Source organism: Plasmodium knowlesi (assembly GCF_000006355.2).
Source record: "Plasmodium knowlesi strain H genome assembly, chromosome: 11".
NCBI lineage: Eukaryota > Apicomplexa > Aconoidasida > Haemosporida > Plasmodiidae > Plasmodium > Plasmodium knowlesi.
The window spans coordinates 1869018-1887813 of NC_011912.2; the positions used below are offsets into that span (position 1 = coordinate 1869018).

Below are 18796 nucleotides of genomic sequence, written 5' to 3' on the forward strand. Positions count from 1 at the left end.
TACATACGTACATACACATATATATGTAAGTATATATATGTACATATACATATATATGTGTGTATACATCTATGTATATGGACATATATACATATATATACATATGTACATATGCACATATATACATGTATGTGTATATGTGTAACTGCCATGTCTTACTACACAAGTAGACTGCGTGTGTGCCCACTTACCTGTCCAGTCCCTGGTCCACTCCCGCTGTTCTTTTTCTCTTGCGCCCGCTTTGCTGCACAATTTACCCATTCACATAACTCATTGTTCTTATTGAACTTAGCCAAGGTTTCTGGTATTTTGGTGTTCTGCGTTGGTTCGTTGTTGTTGAACAGTGTTTGCACTTGGTCCTTTACATTGCCTGGGGTGCCATTTGTGGTAATTGAGCATTTCTCATAGTCGCTATCCTCCCATTTACATGGAATAGCAATACCACTGTTACCAGTCGCAGCATTTGTGAAAGCTGTGTTTATCCCTTCGTTTATGTCACAAAGCCCTCTGTTTTTTGCTTCGTCTTTTAATTTTTTAGCATAAGCATTTAACAGAACACATTTTATAATTTGATCAGACAGTTCGTTAGTGCCATTTGTGGTTGTGTACATGTGATTCAACAGTGCTGCCATGTGAGTGCATGCTGCTTTATTTGCACTATTCAGAGAATTGTCCTCGCAATTGGCAACTGGGATGGTACTACGGTTAGTAGTTGTATCAGTGATGAGACTCTTCAGCTTCCCCTCGACATAGTTGTCCCAAAAATTCTGTAAAATAGAAAGGAAAAGGCAAAAAAAATATATATATACATATGTACATATATATATACATATACATATATATATACATATATGCATGTCTACATATATATACATATACATATATGTACTTATATGTATATATGTACAGTCTTTTGCCCCCTTTACAGTGCTGCTGCTTACCTGAGGTTGCGTGTTAGTCAATTCCCAATATTTCTTTGCACATTTCAGACGCTCACAAAAATTTCCATCTTCCTTTTTCATGCATGCTTCAGCTGCAAGAAGAAGAAGAAGATTAATAGAACATGTGAAGTACCATGTGTGTATACATACGCTGTGTATATGTACGTTGTATGTTGTATGTTGTATGTTGTATGTATGTATGTTGTATGTTGTAGGTTGTATGTTGTATGTTGTATGTTGTATGTTGTATGTTGTATGTTGTATGTATTTATGTAGATTGAATAAATGTATGTAATTCACAATCGATGAAAATTTTTTTCCATTTTTTTCCGTCTAGTTTGTTCTAAATATGCGGTTTATATGCCATCCGGTTGGTGTAGTATCCAGTTCCCACCATCCGGTTATTGCCATCCAGTTTCCCACCATCCAGTCTCCACCATCCAGTCTCCACCATCCAGTTCCCATCATCCAGTCTCCACCATCCAGTCTCCACCATCCGGTCCATAACGTCCGGTCACTGCCATCCGGTTACTACCATCCCGTTCCCAACATCCGGTCACAACCATCCAGTCTCCACCATCCAGTCTCCACCATCCAGTCTCCACCATCCAGTCTCCACCATCCAGTCTCCACCATCCGGTCTCCACCATCCAGTCCCCACCATCCAGTCCCCACCATCCAGTCTCCACCATCCGGTCTATACCATCCAGTTTCCACCATCCACATCCCACCATCCAGTCTCCACAATCCACTTCCCACCATCCAGTCTCCAACATCCAGTCTCCACCATCCAGTTCCCACCATCCAGTTCCCACCTTCCGGTTTCTACCATCCAGTTCCCACCATGTGGTTGGTGTATAGTATCCGGTTTTTCGTCTTCGAGGAGTTTTACCTACCCCTCCCGGGAGGGATGCTGGGATGCTTCCATGCCATCCGGTTCACACCATCCGGTTCATACTATCCGGTTCATACCATCCGGTTCATACCATCCGGTTTATACCATCCGGTCACTACCATCCGGTTCCCACCATCCAGTTCCCACCATCCAGTTCCCACCATCCAGTTCCCACCATCCAGTTCCCACCATCCAGTTCCCACTATCCAGTTCCCACCATGCAGTTCCCACAATCCGGTTTCTACTATCCGGTGTCTACCATCCGGTTACTACCAACCGGTACCTACCAACCGGTTCCTACCATCCGGTTCATACAATCCGGTTCATACCATCCCGTTCATACAATCCGGTTCATACCATCCGGTTCATATAATCCGGTTCATACCATCCGGTTCATAATATCCAGCTCCAACCATCCACTTCCCACCATCCACTTCCCACCATCCACTTCCCACAATCCGGTTACTACCATCCAGTTACCACCATCCAGTCTCCACCATCCACTTCCCACCATCCACTTCCCACCATAGGGTTACTACCATCCGGTTTCTACCATCCAGTCCCTATTGTCCGGTTCATACCATCCAGTTCATACCATCCGGTTCCCAACATCCAGTTTCTACCATCCGGTTGTTATGTCGTATCCAGTTCCTGTCTGCGAGGAGTTTTACCTACCCCTCCCGGGAGGGATGCTGGGATGCGTCCCTGCCATCCGGTTACTGCCATCCGGTTACTACCAACCAGTTCCCAACATCCAGTTCCCACTACCCAGTTTCGACCATCCGGTTCATTCCATCCGGTTACTACCATCCGCTTACTACCATCCGCTTACTACCATCCGCTTACTACCATCCGCTTACTACCATCCGGTTCATACCATCCGGTTCATACCATCCGGTTCATACCATCCAGTTCCCACCGTCCACTTCCCACCGTCCACTTCCCACCATCCAGTTACCACCATCCGGTTCATACCATCCAGTTCATATCATCCCGTCCATACCATCCGGTTTCTACCATCCACTTCCCACTACCCAGTTTCGACCATCCGGTTCCTACCATCCAGTTCCTACCATCCGGTTCATACTATCTGGTTCATACCATCCGGTCACTACCATCCGGTTCATACCATCCGGTTCATACCATCCGGTCCCCACCATCCGGTCCCCACCATCCAGTCCCCACCATCCAGTCCCCACCATCCGGTTTCTACCATCCGGTTTCTACCGTCCCGTACCTACCATCCAGTTCTCACCATCCAGTCTCCACCATCCAGTCTCCACCATCCAGTTACTACCATCCGGTTCATACCATCTGGTTCATACCATCCGGTTACTACCATCCGGTTCATACCATCCGGCTACTACCATCCGGTACATACCATCCGGTCCATACCATCCGGTCGTTGTTGTATATAGTCCCTGTGTTCGAGGAGTTTTTCCTTTCCCCCCCTAAAGTAGCTAAAGCTAAACCCGGAACCCTACTCCTAAACCCGGAACCCTACTCCTAAACCCGGAACCCTACTCCTAAACCCGGAACCCTACTCCTAAACCCGGAACCCTACTCCTAAACCCGGAACCCTACTCCTAAACCCGGAACCCTACTCCTAAACCCGGAACCCTACTCCTAAACCCGGAACCCTACTCCTAAACCCGGAACCCTACTCCTAAACCCGGAACCCTACTCCTAAACCCGGAACCCTACTCCTAAACCCGGAACCCTACTCCTAAACCCGGAACCCTACTCCTAAACCCGGAACCCTACTCCTAAACCCGGAACCCTACTCCTAAACCCGGAACCCTACTCCTAAACCCGGAACCCTACTCCTAAACCCGGAACCCTACTCCTAAACCCGGAACCCTACTCCTAAACCAGTAATCCGAATTCTTACACCCTGACACCTTCCTCCTAAACCCGGAACCCTACTCCTAAACCCGGAATCTAAGTTCTTACACCCTGACAACTTTCTCCTAAACCCGGAATCTAAGTTCTTACACCCTGACACCGTCGTCCTCAACCCGGAATCTAAGTTCTTACACCCTGACACGTTTGTCCTAAACCCGGAATCTAAGTTCTAACACCTGACACCTTTGTCCTTAACCCGGAATCTATGTCCTAACACCCCTAAAACGTTCTTCCTAAACCCGGAATCTAAATCCTAACACCCTGACAACTTTGTCCTAAACCCGGAATCTAAGTTCTAACACCCTGAAACCTTCCTCCTAAACACGGAATCTGACTCCTAAACCCGGAACCCTACTCCTAAACCCGGAACCCTACTCCTAAACCCGGAATCTGTCTTCTAACACCCCGACACCCTACTCCTAAACCCGGAACCCTACTCCTAAATCCGGAACCCTACTACTAAACCCGGAACCCTACTCCTAAACCCGGAACCCTACTCCTAAACCCGGAACCCTACTCCTAAACCCGGAACCCTACTCCTAAACCCGGAACCCTACTCCTAAACCCGGAACCCTCCTCCTAAACCCGGAACTCTACTCCTAAACGCGGAACCCTACTCCTAAACCCGGAACCCTACTCCTAAACCCGGAACCCTACTCCTAAACCCGGAACCCTACTCCTAAACCCGGAACCTTACTCCTGAACCCGGAACCCTACTGCTAAACCCTGAACCCTAAACCCTGAACCCGGAACCCTACTCCTAAACCCGGAACCCTACTCCTAAACCCGGAACCCTACTCCTAAACCCGGAACCCTACTCCTAAACCCGGAACCCTACTCCTAAACCCGGAACCCTACTCCTAAACCCGGAACCTTACTCCTAAACCAGGAATCCGAATTCTTGCACCCCTAAAACCTTATTCTAACACCCTGACACCTCCGTCCTAAACCCGGAATCTAAGTTCTAACACCCTGACACCTTCTTCCTAAACCAGGAATCTAAGTTCTTACACCCTGACACCTTTGTCCTAAACCCGGAATCTAAGTTCTAACACCCATACAACCTTACTCCTGTACCCTAGAACCTTACTCCTGTACCCTACAATCTTATTTTAACACACCTAAGAACCTTATTCTAATACCCCTACAACTTTATCCTTACACCCTGATACCTTCCTCCTAAAAACTACAACCTTCTTCCTAAACCCGGAATCAGAGTCCTAACACCCCCCAAACACCACACCTCCTTTCCCCACCATTTTTTTTTTTTCTTTTTTTTTCTATTTCCCTCAACCTTGATTTCCTTTATTCTTTCTTTTTTCTTTTGGTTATCGGGTTGCGGTTTGCAGTGTGCGGTTTCCGTGCCATACGGTTAGTGTGCCATCCGGTTTCCATCATCCACTTCCCACCATGCGTTTGATGTGTAGTATCCGGTTTTTCGTCTTCGAGGAGTTTTTCCTCTCCCCCCTCCCGGGAGGGATGCTGGGATGCGTCCCTGCCATCCGGTACCTACCATCCAGTTCCTACCATCCTGTTCCCACCATCCGGCTCATACCATCCAGTTCCGACCGTCCAGTTCCTACCATCCGCTTCCTACCATCCGCTTCATACCATCCAGTTCCCAACATCCTGTTCCCACCATCCAGTCTCCACCATCCAGTTTCCACCATCCAGTCTCCACCATGCGGTACCTACCATCCGGTTTCTGCCATCCTTTTTCTACCATCCTGTTTCTACCATCCGGCTCCTACCATCCTGTTCACACCATTCAGTTCATACCATCCGGTGTGTACCATCCGCTCACTGCCATCCGCTTACTGCCATCCGGTTCATACCATCCGGTTTATACCATCCGGTCCATACCATCCTGTTCCCACCATCCGGCCCCAACCATCCTGTTCCCACCATCCGGTCTATACCGTCCGGTCACTACCATCCCGTTACTACCATCCAGTTCCCACCGTCCAGTCTCCACCATCCAGTCTCCACCATCCAGTCTCCACCATCCAGTCTCCACCATCCGGTTACTACCATCCGGTTAGTATGCAGTATCCAGTCCCTGTCTGCGAGGAGTTTTTCCTATCCCCCCCGAAGGTAAGTAAAGCTCACCCCTGAGCCTTATTCCTAAACCCTAAAACCCTGCACCCTACTCCTAAACCCGGAACCTTATTCCTATACCCCGGAAGCCTACTCCTAAACCCGGAACCCTACTCCTAAACCCGGAACCCTACTCCTAAACCCGGAACCTTACTCCTAAACCCGGAACCTTACTCCTAAACGCGGAACCCTACTCCTAAACCCGGAACCCTACTCCTAAACCCGGAACCCTACTCCTAAACCCGGAACCCTACTCCTAAACCCGGAACCCTACTCCTAAACCCGGAACCCTACTCCTAAACCCGGAACCCTACTCCTAAACCCGGAACCCTACTCCTAAACCCGGAACCCTACTCCTAAACCCGGAACCCTACTCCTAAACCCGGAACCCTACTCCTAAACCCGGAACCCTACTCCTAAACCCGGAACCCTACTCCTAAACCCGGAACCCTAAAACCCTGAACCCGGAACGCTACTCCTAAACCCGGAACCCTACTCCTAAACCCTGACACCTTCCTCCTAAAACCGGAACCTAAGTTCTAACACCCTGACACCTTTGTCCTAAACCCAGAATCTAAGTTCTAACACCCTGACACCTTTGTCCTAAACCCAGAATCTATGTCCTAACACCCTGACACCTTTGTCCTAAACCCGGAATCTAAATTCTTACACCCTGACCCTTTTGTCCTAAACCCGGAATCTAAGTCCTAACACCCTGACCCTTTTGTCCTAAACCCGGAATCTAAGTTCTAACACCCTGACCCCCTCCTCCTGAAACCGGAATTTAACTTCTAATACCCATGAAACGTTATTCTAACACCCAGAATCTGACGTCTGACACCCTCACACCTTTGTCCTGAACCCGGAATCTGACTTCTAACACCCTGGCACCTTCCTGCTAAACCCACAATCTAAGTTCTAACACCCTGACACCTTTCTCCTAACCCCCGGAATCTAAGTTCTAACACCCTGATACCTTCCTCCTAAACCCCGGAATCTAAGTTCTAACACCCCTGAAACTTTCCTCCTAAACCCTAAAACCTTACTCCTATACCCTGACACCTTCTTCCTAAACGCGGAATCTAAGTCCTAAGACCCTGACACCTTCTTCCTAAACCCGGAATCTAAGTTCTTAGACCCTGACACCTTCCTCCTAAACCCGGAATCTGACTTCTAACACCCTGACACCTTCCTCCTAAAACCGGAATCTAAGTTCTAACCCCGCTACAACCTTACACTAACACCCGGAATCTATGTTCTAACACCCTAACACCTACCTCCTAAAACCGGAATCTAAGTTCTAACACCCTGACACCTTTGTCCTAAACCCGGAATCCGATTTCTGACACCCGAACAAATTCCTCCTAAACCCGGAATCTATGTTCTAACATCCTGACAGTTTTGTCCTAAACCCGGAATCTAAGTTCTAACACCCTTAAAACCTTCCACCTAAACCCGGAATCTAAGTTCTAACACCCTGACACCTTCCTCCTAAACCCGGGATCTGATTCCTGACACCCTGACACCTCTGTCCTAAACCCGGAACCCTCTTCCTATACCTCTAAAACGTTCTTCCTAAACCCGAAATCTGACTTCTAACACCCCTAAAACCTTATTCCTAAACCCGGAATCAGAATTCTGACACCCCTACAACCTTATTCTAAAACCCCTACAACCGTATTCTAACACCCCTACAACCTTATTCTAACAGCCTTACCACCTTATTCTAACACCCTAACCATCTTATTCTAACACCCTTAACACCTTACTCTAACACCCTTACCACCTTATTCTAACATCCTTAGCACCTTATTCTAACATCCTTAGCACCTTATTCTAACACCCCAACAACATCATTCTAACACCACCCCAACCTTATTCTAACAACCTTACCACCTTGTTCTAACACCCTCACCACCTTATTCTAACACCCTCACCACCTTATTTTAACACCCTTACTACCTTATTCTAACACCCCTAAGACCTTCTTCCTATACCCTGAAAACATTATTCTAATATCCCTACAACCTTACTCCCATACCCCTAAGACTTTCTTCCTGAACCCGGAATCTGACTTCTGACAACCATAAAACCATCCTCCTAAACCCGAAATCTAAGTTCTCACACCCTGACACCTTCGTCTTAAACCCGAAATCTAAGTCCTAACACCCTGACACCTTCCTCCTAAACGCGGAATCTGACTTCTAACACCCTGACACCTTCTTCCTAAACCCGGAATCTATGTTCTTACACCCTAACACCTTTGTCCTAAACCCGGAATCTATGTCCTAACATCAGAACAGCTTCTTCCTAAACCCGGAATCTAAGTCCTAACACCCTGACACCCTCCTCCTAAACACGGAATCTAAGTTCTAACACACTGACAACTCTGTCCTAAACCCCGAATCTGACTTCTAACACCCCCACAACCTTCGTCCTAAACCCGGAATCGAAGTTCTAACACCCTGACACCTCCCCCTTAAACCCGGAATCTAAGTTCTAACACCTTGACAACTTCCTCCTAAAACCGGAATCTAAGTTCTTACACCCTGACACCTTTGTCCTAAAACTGGAATCTAAGTTCTTACACCCTGACACCTTCTTCCTAAACCCGGAATCTGACTTCTAACACCTTGACACCTTTGTCCTGAAACGAGAATCTAAGTTCTAGCACCCTGACAACTTTGTCCTAAACCCGGAATCTAAGTCCTAAACCCGGAACCTTAATCCTAATCCCGGAACCCTCATTCTTATACCCTAAAACTTTACTCCTATACCCTGAAACCTTACTCCTAACACCCCTACAACCTTCTTTTGACACCCCAATAACGTTATTCCAACACCCTGACAACCTTATTCTGACACCCTTACAACCTTATTCCTAAACCCGGAATCTATGCCCTAACATCAGGACACCTTGTTCCTAAACCAGGAATCTGAGTTATAACCACCCTACAACCTTACTCTAACAGGCGGAATCCGATTTCTGACACCCTGACACCTTCCTCCTAAACCCGGAATCTAAATTCTAACACCCTGACATCTTTGTCTTAAATCCGGAATCTAAGTTCTAACACCCCTAAAAGTTCACCCCTAAACCCGGAATCTAAGTTCTAACACCCTGACACTTTCCTCCTGAACCCGGAATCTAAGTTGTAACACCCTGACACCTTTGTCTAAAACCCGGAACCTAAGTTCTAACACCCTGACACCTTCCTCCTAAACCCGGAATATAAGTTCTAACACCCTTGACACCTTTGTCCTAAACCCGGAATCTAAGTTCTAACACCCCTACAACCTTCCTCCAAAACCCCGAATCTAAGTTCTAACACCCTGATACTTTCGTCCTAAACCCGAAATTTAAGTCCTAACACCCTGAAACCCTTCCCCCTGAACCCAGAATCTAAGTTCTAACACCCTGACACCTTTGTCCTAAACCCGGAATCTACGTTCTAGCACCCTGACAACCTTCCTCCCTAAACCCGGAATCTATGTTATAACACCCTGACACCTTTGTCCTAAACCCGGAATGTATGTTCTAACACCCCTCACACCTTCATCCTAAACCCGGAATCTATGTTATAACACCCTGACACCTTTGTCCTAAACCCGGAATCTATGTTATAACACCCTGACACCTTCGTCCTAAACCCGGAATCTATGTTCTAACACCCTGATAACTTCCACCTAAACGCGGAATCTCACTTATAACACCCATACAGTATTACTCCTATACCCGGAAACCCCATTCTAACACCCATACAACCTTCCTCCTAAACACGAAATCTGACTTCTAACAACCCTACAACCTTCCTCCTAAACCCGGAATCTAGGGTCTAACACCCTGAGACCTCCCTCCTAAACGCGGAATCTAAGTTCTAACACCCTGACAACTTCCTCCTAAATCTGGAATGTAAGTTCTAACACCCTGACACTTTTGTCCTGAACCCGGAATCTATGTTCTAACACCCTGACACGTTTGCCTTAAGCCGGGCATCTGAGTTCCAACAACCCTACAACCTTCCTCCTAAACCCGGAATCTAGGGTCTAACACCCTGAGACCTCCCTCCTAAACGCGGAATCTAAGTTCTAACACCCTGACAACTTCCTCCTAAATCTGGAATGTAAGTTCTAACACCCTGACACTTTTGTCCTGAACCCGGAATCTATGTTCTAACACCCTGACACGTTTGCCTTAAGCCGGGCATCTGAGTTCCAACACCCAGACACCTTCTTCCCATACCACTAAGACCCTATTTTGACACCCCTAAGACCCTATTCTGACACCCCTAAGACCCTATTCCGACACCCCTAAGACCCTATTCTGACACCCTTACCACCTTATTCCGACACCCGTAAGACCCTATTCTAACACCCCTAAGACCCTATTCTGACACCCCGAAGACCCTATTCTGACACCCCTAAGACCCTATTCCGACACCCCTAAGACCCTATTCTAACACCCCTAAGACCCCATTCTGACACCCCTAAGACCCTATTTTGACACCCCCAAGACCCTATTTTGACACCCCTAAGACCTTATTTTGACACCCCTACAACCTTATTCCAGCACCTCTACAACCTTATTCCAGCACCTCCACAACCTTTATTCCAACACCCCCATAAACCTTATTCTAATACCCCTACAACCCTTATTCTAACACCCCTACAACCCTTATTCTAACACCCTTACCACCTTATTCTAATACCCTTACAACCTTCATTCCTAAACCCGGAATCTGACTTCTAACACCCCAACAACCTTTATTCCTAAACCCGGAATCTAAGTTCTAACACCCTGACAACTTCCTCCTAAACCCGGAACCCTACTCCTAAACCCGGAACCCTACTCCTAAACCCGGAACCCTACTCCTAAACCCGGAACCCTACTCCTAAACCCGGAACCCTACTCCTAAACCCGGAACCCTACTCCTAATCACTGGAACCTTATTTCAATACCCTTAAATCCTTCTCCTTATACCCTGACACCATTGTCCTAAACCCGGAATCTAAGTTATAACACCCCCACAACCTTCCTCCTAAACACGGAATCTAAGTTCTAACACCCTGACACCTTTGTCCTAAACCCGGAATCTAAGTTGTAACACCCTGACACCTTTGTCCTAAACCTGGAATCTAAGTTGTAACACCCTGACACCTTTGTCCTAAACCCGGAATCTAAGTTCTAACACCGCTGCAATCTTCATCCTAAATGCGGAATCTAAGTCCTAACACCCTGACACCTTTCTCCTAAATCCGGAATCTAAGTTCTAACACCCTGACACCTTCCTCCTAAAAACCGGAATCTAAGTTCTAACACTCTCACACCTTCTTCCTGAACCCGGAATCTGACTTCTAACACCCCTGCAACCTTCCCATCTTCACCCAACCTATTTTTTTTTTTTCCTTTTTCCATCCTGTTTTCCGCCATCCGGTTAATGTCCAGCATCCGGTTCGTCTTCCCCTCCCATCCGGTTAATTCCATCCGGTTATTACCATCCAGTTCCTACCATCCAGTCTCCACCATCCGTTTACTGCGTAGTATCCGGTTTTTCGTCTTCGAGGAGTTTTACCTACCCCTCCCGGGAGGGATATGCTGGGATGCTTCCCTGCCATCCGGTTACTACCATCCGGTTTGTACCATCCGGTTACTACCATCCAGTTCCAACCATCCGGTTTCCGTACCATCCGGTTCATACCATCCGGTTCAAACCATACACTTCCCAGCATCCAGTCTCCACCATCCAGTCTCCACCATCCGGTTCATACCATCCACTTCCCACCATGCGGTTACTACCATCCAGTCTCCACCATCCGGTTCATACCATCCAGTTCCCACCATCCAGTTTCCACCATCTAGTTCCCACCATCCAGTCTCCACCATCCAGTCTCCACCATCCAGTCTCCACTATTCAGTCTCCACCATTCGGTTCATACCATCCGGTTCCTACCATGCGGTACCCACCATTCGGTTCTCACTATCCGGTGCGCACCATCCGGTTGTTACGTCGTATCCGGTCTTTGTCTTCGAGGAGTTTTACCTACCCCTCCAGGGAGGGATGCTGGGATGCGTCCCTGCCATCCGGTTCATACCATCCAGTTCATACCATCCAGTTCTTACCATCCGGTTCATACAATCCGGCACATACCATCCAGTTCCTACCATCCAGTCTCCACCATCCACTTCCCACCATCCACTTCCCACCATCCAGTTCCTACCATCCGGTTCATACCATACAGTTCCTACCATCCAGGCCCCACCATCCGGTCTATACTATCCGGTTCCCACCATCCGGTCTATACTATCCGGTTCCCACCATCCGGTTACAACCATCCGGTTAATACCATCCAGTTCCCACCATGCGTTTGATGTGTTGTATCCGGTTTTTCGTCTTCGAGGAGTTTTTCCAACCCTTCCGGGAGGGATGCTGGGATGCTCCCCTGCCATCCGGTTCATACCATCCGGTTCATACCATCCACCTCCCACCATCCGGTTACTCCCATCCGGTTACTACCATCCGGCTTCTACCATCCGGTTTATACCATCCACTTGCCACCATCCAGTTCCTACCATCCAGTTTCCACCATCCGGTTCCTACCATCCAGTTCATACCATCCAGTTCCCACCATCAGGTTCCCACCATCCAGTTCAAACCATCCAGTTCACACCATCCACTTCCCACCATCCACTTCCCACCATCCAGTCTCCACCATCCAGTCTCCACCATCCAGTCTCCACCATCCAGTCTCCACCATCCAGTTCCTACCATCCGGTTACTACCATCCGCTTACTACCATCCGCTTACTACCATCCCATTCATACCATCCGGTTCGTACCATCCGGCTTCCCTACCATCCGGTTCGTACCATCCGGTTCGTACCATCCGGTTCATACTATCCGATTCATACCATCCAGGTCATACCATCCGGTTCATACCATCCGGTTCATACCATCCGGTTCATACCATCCGGTTACTACCATCCGGTTCATAACATCTGGTTCATACCATCCAGTCCCCACCATGTGGTTGATGTGCAGTATCCAGTTCCTGCCGGCGAGGAGTTTTACCTACCCCTCCCGGGAGGGATGCTGGGATGCTTCCCTGCCATCCGGTTACTACCATCCGGTTTCTACCATCCGGTTCATACCATCCGGTACCTACTACCCGCTTTCTGCCATCCGGCTCATACCATCCGGTTTGTGCCATACGGTTCTTACCATCCGGCTCATACCATCCGGTTCATACTATCCGGTTCATACCACCCGGTTCATACCATCCCGTCCATACCATCCAGTCTCCACCATCCCGTTCCCACCATCCAATTCCCACCATCCAGTTCTTACCATCCAGTTCCCACCATCCAATTCCCACCATCCAGTTCTTACCATCCAGTTCATACCATCCAGTCTCTACCGTCCAGTCTCCACCATCCACTTCCTACCATCGGGTTCATACTATCCGGTTCATACCATCCGGTTCATACCATGCGCTTAGTGTGTAGTATCCGGTTCATACCATCCGGTTCATACCATCCGGTTCATACCATCTGGTTCATACCATCCAGTTCCTACCATCCAGTTCCTACAATCCTGTTCCTTACCATCCAATTCCCACAATCCGGTTACTACCATCAGGTTCCCACAATCCGGTTACTACCATCAGGTTCCCACCATCCGGTTCATACCATCCGGTTACTACCATCAGGTTACTGTGTAGTATCCAGTCTCTGTCGCGAGGAGTTTTTCCTCTCCCCCTCCCGGGAGGGATGCTGGGATGCGTCACTGCCATCCGGTTACAACCATCCGGTTTGTACCATCCGGTCCCTACTGTCCGGTTCATACCATCAGGTTCCCACCATCTGGTTACTACCATCCGGTTCGTACCATCCAGTTCATACCATCCAGTTCATACCATCCAGTTCATACCATCCAGTTCATACCATCCAGTTCATACCATCCAGTTCATACCATCCGGTTCATACCATCCAGTTCATACTATCCGGTTCATACCATCCGGTTAATACCATCCGGTTCATACCATCCGGTCGTTGTTGTATACAATCCATGTCGGCGAGGAGTTTTTCCCTTCCCCCCCTAAAGCAGCTAAAGCTAACCCCGGAACCTTACTCCTAAACCCTAAAACCTTATTCCTATACCCCTAAAACCTTATTCCTATACCCTAAAACCTTATTCTAACAACCTTACAACCTTATTCTAACACCCTTACCATCTTATTCTAACACCCTTACCACCTTATTCTGACACCCTTATCACCTTATTCTGACACCCCTAACAACCTTATCCTGACACCCCACCAACCTTATTCTAACACCCTTACAACCTTATTCGAACACCCTTACCACCTTATTCTAACACCCTTACCACCTTATTCTGACACCCTTATCACCTTATTCTGACACCCCTAACAACCTTATTCTAACAACCTTACCACCTTATTCTAGCATCCTTACAACCTTTATTCCTGCACCCTTACCACCTTATCCTAACACCCTTACAACGTTATTCTAATACCCTTACCACCTTATTTCTAACACCCCTAAGACCCTATTCTGACACCCCTAAGACCCTATTCTGACACCCCTAAGACCCTATTCTGACACCCCTAAGACCCTATTCTGACACCCTTACCACCTTATTCTAACATCACTACAACCTTATTCTGACACCCCCATAACCTTATTCTACGACCCCTACAACTTTGTTTCAACACCCCTACAACCTTTATTCCAACACCCCCACAAACTTTATTTTAACACCACAACAGCCTTATTCTGGAACACTTACAACCTTATTCTAACACATCAACAACCTAATTCCTGTACCCCTAAAACCTTATTCTAATACCCTTACCACCCTATTCTAACACCCCAACAACATCATTCTAACACCCCTAGAACCTTATTCTAACATCACTACAACCTTATTCTAGCACCATTACAACCTTATTCCAGCACCTCTACAACCTTATTCCAGCACCTCTACAACCTTATTCCAACACCACAACAACCTTATTCCAACACCACAACAACCTTATTCCAGCACCTCTACAACCTTATTCCAGCACCTCTACAACCTTATTCCAGCACCTCTGCAACCTTATTCCAGCACCTCTACAACCTTATTCCAGCACCTCTACAACCTTATTCCAGCACCTCTACAACCTTATTCCAGCACCTCTACAACCTTATTCGGACACCCTTACAGCCTTTATTACAATACCCCTACAACCTTTATTCCAACACCCCTACAATCCTTATTCTAACACCCCTACAACTTTCCTCCTAAACACGGAATTTAAGTTCTAACATCTTCACACCTTTATCCAAAACCCGGAATCTAAGTACTTACACCCTGACACTTTCCTCCGAAAACCTGGAATCTGAGTCCTAACACCCTGACACCTTTCTGCTAAACCCGGAATCGAAGTTCTAACACCCTGACACCTTTGTCCTGAACCCGGAATCTAAGTTTTAACAACCTGACACCTTCCTCCAAAACCCGGAATATACGTTCTAACACCCGGACACTTTTATCCTAAACCCGGAATCTAAGTTCTAACACCCTGACACCTTTATCCTAAACCCAAAATCTAAGTTCCCGCACCCTGACACCTTTGTCCTAAATCCGGAATCTTGCTTCAGGTACCCCTACAACCTTATTCCAGCACCTCCACAACCTTATTCCAGCACCTCTGCAACCTTATTCCAGCACCTCTACAACCTTATTCCAGCACCTCTACAACCTTATTCCAGCACCTCTACAACCTTATTCCAGCACCTCTACAACCGTATTCTGACACCCTGACACCTTATTCTAGCACCCCTACAACCTTTATTCCAATACCCTTACCACCTTATTCTAACACCCACAAAACAACCATATTCTAACACCCCCAGAACAACCGTATTCTAACACCCCCAAAACAACCGTATTCTAACACCCCCAAAACAACCGTATTCTAACACCCCCAAAACAACCATATTCTAACACACCCAAAACAACCATATTCTAACACCCCAACAACCTTATTCCTAAATCCGGAATCCAAAGTCTGACACCCCTACAAACTTTATTCTGACGCCCCCCCAACCTTATTCTAACACCCCCCCAACCTTATTCTAACACCCTTACAACCTTATTCCAACAGCTGTACAAACTTCACTCCAGCACCTCTCCAACCTTATTCCAGCACCTCTACAACCTTATTCCAGCACCTCTACAACCTTATTCTCACACCCCTACAACTTTATTCTAATACCCCTACAACCTTCATTCCAACACCCGAAGAACATCATTCCAACACCCCAACAACCTTATTCTAACATCCTTAAAACCTTGTTCTAACACCCCTACAACCTTATTCGAACACCCTTACCACCTTATTCTAAAACCCAACAACCTTCAACCTAAACTCGGAATCCGAATTCTAACACCCCTACAACCTTATTACAGTACCCCTGCAACCACATTCCTAAACCCAGAATCCAAGTTCTAACACCCTGACACCTCCATCCTAAACCCGGAATCTAAGTTCTAACACCCCTACAACCTTCCTCCTAAACCCGGAATCTATGTTCTAACACCCTGACACCTTTGTCCTAAACCCGGAATCTAAGTTCTAACACCCTGACACCTTTATCCTAAACCCGGAATCTAAGTTCTAACACCCTGACACCTCCCTCATGAACCCAGAATCTAAGTTCTAACACCCTCATACGTTCTTCCTAAATCCGGAATCTATGTCCTAACACCCTGACACCTTCCTCCTAAACCCGGAATCTAAGTCTTAACACCCTTACACCTTTGTCCTAAACCCTGAATCTAAGTTCTAACACCCTGACACCTCCCTCATGAACCCGAAATCTAAGTTCTTACACCCTGACAACTTCCTCCTAAACCTGGAATCTAAGTTCTTACACCCTGACACCTTTGTCCTAAACCCGGAATCTAAGTTCTAACACCCTGACACCTTTATCCTAAACCCGGAATCTAAGTTCTAACACCCTGACACCTCCCTCATGAACCCGGAATCTAAGTTCTAACACCCTCATACGTTCTTCCTAAATCCGGAATCTATGTCCTAACACCCTGACACCTTCCTCCTAAACCCGGAATCTAAGTCTTAACACCCTTACACCTTTGTCCTAAACCCTGAATCTAAGTTCTAACACCCTGACACCTCCATCCTAAACCCGGAATCTAAGTTCTAACACCCCTACAACCTTCCTCCTAAACCCGGAATCTATGTTCTAACACCCTGACACCTTTGTCCTAAACCCGGAATCTAAGTTCTAACACCCTGACACCTTTATCCTAAACCCGGAATCTAAGTTCTAACACCCTGACACCTCCCTCATGAACCCGGAATCTAAGTTCTAACACCCTCATACGTTCTTCCTAAATCCGGAATCTATGTCCTAACACCCTGACACCTTCCTCCTAAACCCGGAATCTAAGTCTTAACACCCTTACACCTTTGTCCTAAACCCTGAATCTAAGTTCTAACACCCTGACACCTCCCTCATGAACCCGGAATCTAAGTTCTAACAACCTCATACGTTCTTCCTAAATCCGGAATCTAAGTTCTATCACCCTGACAACCTCCTTTCCTAAACCCAGAATCTAAGTTCTAACACCCCTGACATCTTTGTCCTAAACCCGGATTCTAAGTTCTAACACCCTGACACCTCCCTCCTGAAAACCGGAATCTGAATTCCAACACCCTGACACCTTTGTTCTAAATCCGGAATCCCAGTTCTAACACCCTGACACCTTTGTCCTAAACCCGGAATCTGACTTCCAACACCCCCACAACCTTCCTCCTAAACCCGGAATCTGAATTCTGACACCCTGACACCTTTCTCTTAAACCCGGAATCTAAGTTCTAACACCCTTACAACCTTCTTTCCTAAACTCGAAATCTAGGTTCTCACACCCTGACACCTTTGTCCTGAACCCGGAATCTAAATTCTAATACCCATACAACCTCCCTCCTAAACCCGGAATCTAAGTTCTTATACCCTGACACCTTCTTCCTAAACCCGGAATCTATGTTCTAACACCCTGACCCCTTCGTCCTAAACCCGGAATCTGACTTCTAACACCCCTACAACTTTCCTCCTAAACCCGGAATCTAAGTACATACACCCTGACACCTTTGTCCTAAACCCGGAATCTAAGTTCGAACACCCCGACACCTCCCTCCTAAACCCGAAATCTAAGTTCTGACACCCCTACAATCTTCCTCCTAAACGCGGAATCTAAGTTCTAACACCCTGGCACCTTTGTCCTAAACCCGGAATCTAAGTTTTAACACCCTGACCCCTTTGTCCTAAACCCGGAATCTGAATTCTAACACCCTGACATTTTCCTCCTAAACCTGGAATCTAAGTTCTTACACCCTGACAACTTCCTCCTAAACCTGGAATCTAAGTTCTTACACCCTGACACCTTTGTCCTAAACCCGGAATCTAAGTTCTAACACCCTGACAACTTCCTCCTAAACCCGGAATCTAAGTTCTAACACCCTAACACCTTTCTCCTAAACCCGGAATCTAAGTTCTAACACCCTGACACCTTTGTCCTAAACCCGGAATCTGACTTCTAACACCCCTACAACCTTCTTCTAACACCCCTACAACCTTCTTCTAACACCCTGACACCTTCTTCCTAAACCCGGAATCTAAGTTCTTACACCCTAAAACCTTATTCCTAAACCCGGAATCTATGTCCTAACACCCTGACACCTTCCTCCTAAACCCGGAATCTAAGTCTTAACACCCTTACACCTTTGTCCTAAACCCGGAATCTAAGTTCTAACACCCTGACACCTTTATCCTAAACCCGGAATCTAAGTTCTAACACCCTGACACCTTTATCCTAAACCCGGAATCTAAGTTCGAACACCCCGACACCTCCCTCCTAAACCCGAAATCT

General features: G+C 47.1%; 1 protein-coding gene across 1 annotated transcript in view; it reads right to left on the bottom strand.

The window, feature by feature from the left end:
• The window catches only part of PKNH_1140500 (SICAvar, type I), a gene marked incomplete at both ends in the record, with an annotated part of 32376 nt that overhangs the window by 8276 nt on the left and 5304 nt on the right, over positions 1 to 18796 (bottom strand). The window contains 2 exons of the mRNA XM_039114158.1: positions 192 to 767; positions 942 to 1033. Coding sequence (XP_038969776.1) covers positions 192 to 767; positions 942 to 1033 — 668 coding nt within the window. The remainder of the gene's footprint in view (positions 1 to 191; positions 768 to 941; positions 1034 to 18796) is intronic.